The sequence below is a fragment of the Triticum dicoccoides genome, chromosome 2A (genome assembly GCF_002162155.2).
Source record: "Triticum dicoccoides isolate Atlit2015 ecotype Zavitan chromosome 2A, WEW_v2.0, whole genome shotgun sequence".
NCBI lineage: Eukaryota > Viridiplantae > Streptophyta > Magnoliopsida > Poales > Poaceae > Triticum > Triticum dicoccoides.
The window spans coordinates 142,929,344-142,931,555 of NC_041382.1; the positions used below are offsets into that span (position 1 = coordinate 142,929,344).

The following is a 2,212-nucleotide window of genomic DNA, read 5'->3' on the forward strand; positions in this document are numbered from 1 at the left end:
CACCCAGCAACAAGAAGATGCATCGGGGATTAAACAACTAACATTTTCAGCGGGCTGTTGAGACGATGGAAGTTGTATTGCGGCAATGTTTTAAAGAGCGCGCTATAGGAAATAGCGCCGGGCCTCCAAATCAGTTATAATGAGCTATTTATGAAGGCGATCATTTAACGACACCCTACTGAAAAGGCTATAGCGGGGCTATAAAAAAACTATAGCCGGCTATTTAAAATTATGTATTACGCTGAACAAGGTTAAAACTTAAAACGGAAGAGGAGGATGTTCCCCTAGGAGCAGCGCCTCCTATTGAGAAACAGCATAACGAAGCTAGCTATAAGCCTCCACAGCGATCTAACTGTCTCTGTCGTCGGATCCTCGAACCTACGATCGAGATCAAATTCGGGCATCATTCCTCGCCCGCCCGCGTCGCGCGCCGTCTCGCGGGCCGCTGCTCCGCGGAGCAACCTCCTCTTCCTGTACATAATTGGGCCGGCCCACTTATTCCCACTCCCACGCTAACAGCCCACGTTGCCCAGCCCCCGACCGAACAGTTCCCCTCTGTTCCTCCGCGTAGCCGTCCTTCCTCCTCTCGATGCGGCGGCGTTACTCCCTCCTCGATGCGCTGTCGATCCGCGACATGATGCTGCGGGACTACTTCTCCGCCGGTATGGTCCAACCCCCTCCCCTCTACACTTCCTCCATAGCCCCTAACGGAACGGAAGAGGCACCCAGCCAGTCTATCGAGGGGATGGCAAAGGCGCATGGCGCGGCGGCGGCTCTATCCCCCGACGGCGGGTACACGTCGGACACGCACGACGAGGGCCGGCCGCAAGAAAAAGAAGGAGATGGCAGACGATTCGCCGCCACCGACCAAGGTCCCAAACCAGTGGGTCGCCACAACTCCCTGAGCGACCACGTCAGCGAGTGGGTTAGTAGCATTGACAGCGAAAGCCTCTGCATCGCCGAGGAGGAGGACGTCGCTGTCGACGACCAGAGCAAGGACCTCACGGACTACGTAGCTCGCCCGCGTCCCATCGTGGCCGGGGAGGAGTCAGGTAGGAGTGTAGAAAAGGGCAAGCAGGTACAATGATTCACCACTCCTGTTCTTCTCCATCTTGCAATTGAAGATTCAGTTAGTCCACTGCATCTTGCAATTCTTGATTCCTGGCCTTCTGCATCTTATTTCCTTTGTCCGTTGCCTCTGAATCTGATGTGCCGATTGGATTGACGCAGGAGGCCAGGAAGGCCACAAGTGATGCATCCAGCTCGACTTCGCCATGCGGGTGCGCTGCACATTCCACCCATCGCCGGCAAATCATTCGTCAGCTGGGAAGGTGAGCAAGCAGGTAATGCCTTGCGCTTTCTGTTGTTCATTTTCCATTTCATTTCTTGATCAGCGTTCGCGTCACCACTTCAGAATGCTGTTATCTGAAGCTTATCTTGTTTTCTTTGACTCAAATATTATTGTGAGTACGCCATTATATTATTTGTTAGATTTTTTATCGATCGAGTAGATACTTTTCGAGACAAAATGACTCGTGTCTGAAACTTATGATCTCTCCAGTGTACTTACATTTTGGTAGCATGTGCACTTCATAATTATATTAGTAGAAGCACTGCTTATATTAGCAATTTATTAGTACATACTCTCCAATTCACCACGCCTGCACATTTTGACCGGTGTACCCTGATAATTTATTAGCTTTGTGATCGATCAACATATCGTTTAGAACCCAAATGTACTGTTATCTGAAGCTTATTGTTTTATCGGTGTAATTCGCATGCTGATGATTGTACTCTCCAGCTCTCCAGGCTTGAACATTTTCGTCAGTGTGACCTGATCATTTCCTAGCTTCTTCATAATTGTTTAGACCATCAGATACTACATTGCCAATTTTTCGGTAAACTACTACAGTATCATTTTCCAATTTCAGGTATGAATATTGCTAAATGTAAAATTCTCTTGCGGGCGAGAATATGTGTTGTAAAAAATTTATGAAGTATTTGTAGTGCCTATTCTGAGGGCAGGCCTGGCGCAGTGGTGAAGTCCTCCCCACTTGTGCCAAGAGGTCCTGGGTTCGAACCAGCCTCTCTGCATTGCACTTTGCAGGGGTAAGACTAGGTTCCTATAATCCCTCCCCAGACCCCACCTTGTGTGGGAGCTTCTATGCACTGGGTCTGTCCTTATTTGTAGTGCCTATTTTATTTTCTCAAA

The 2,212-nt window shown here is 49.2% G+C and overlaps 1 protein-coding gene across 3 annotated transcripts; it reads left to right on the forward strand.

Moving 5' to 3' along the window:
- The first annotated feature begins 553 nt into the window (after nucleotides 1-553).
- Nucleotides 554-2,212, forward strand: LOC119353853. 3 transcript variants are annotated; one of them, XM_037620547.1, is made up of 3 exons: nucleotides 554-1,078; nucleotides 1,231-1,343; nucleotides 1,802-2,212. In XM_037620547.1, the coding sequence occupies exons 1-2, from the start codon at nucleotides 590-592 to the stop codon at nucleotides 1,333-1,335; spliced, it is 594 nt and encodes a 197-aa protein (XP_037476444.1). In that variant the 5' UTR covers nucleotides 554-589; the 3' UTR covers nucleotides 1,336-1,343; nucleotides 1,802-2,212. The 3 variants fall into 3 exon arrangements, with proteins under 3 accessions (XP_037476444.1, XP_037476443.1, XP_037476446.1); XM_037620546.1 differs by having other exon boundaries at nucleotides 1,231-1,331; XM_037620549.1 differs by having other exon boundaries at nucleotides 554-1,052; nucleotides 1,231-2,212.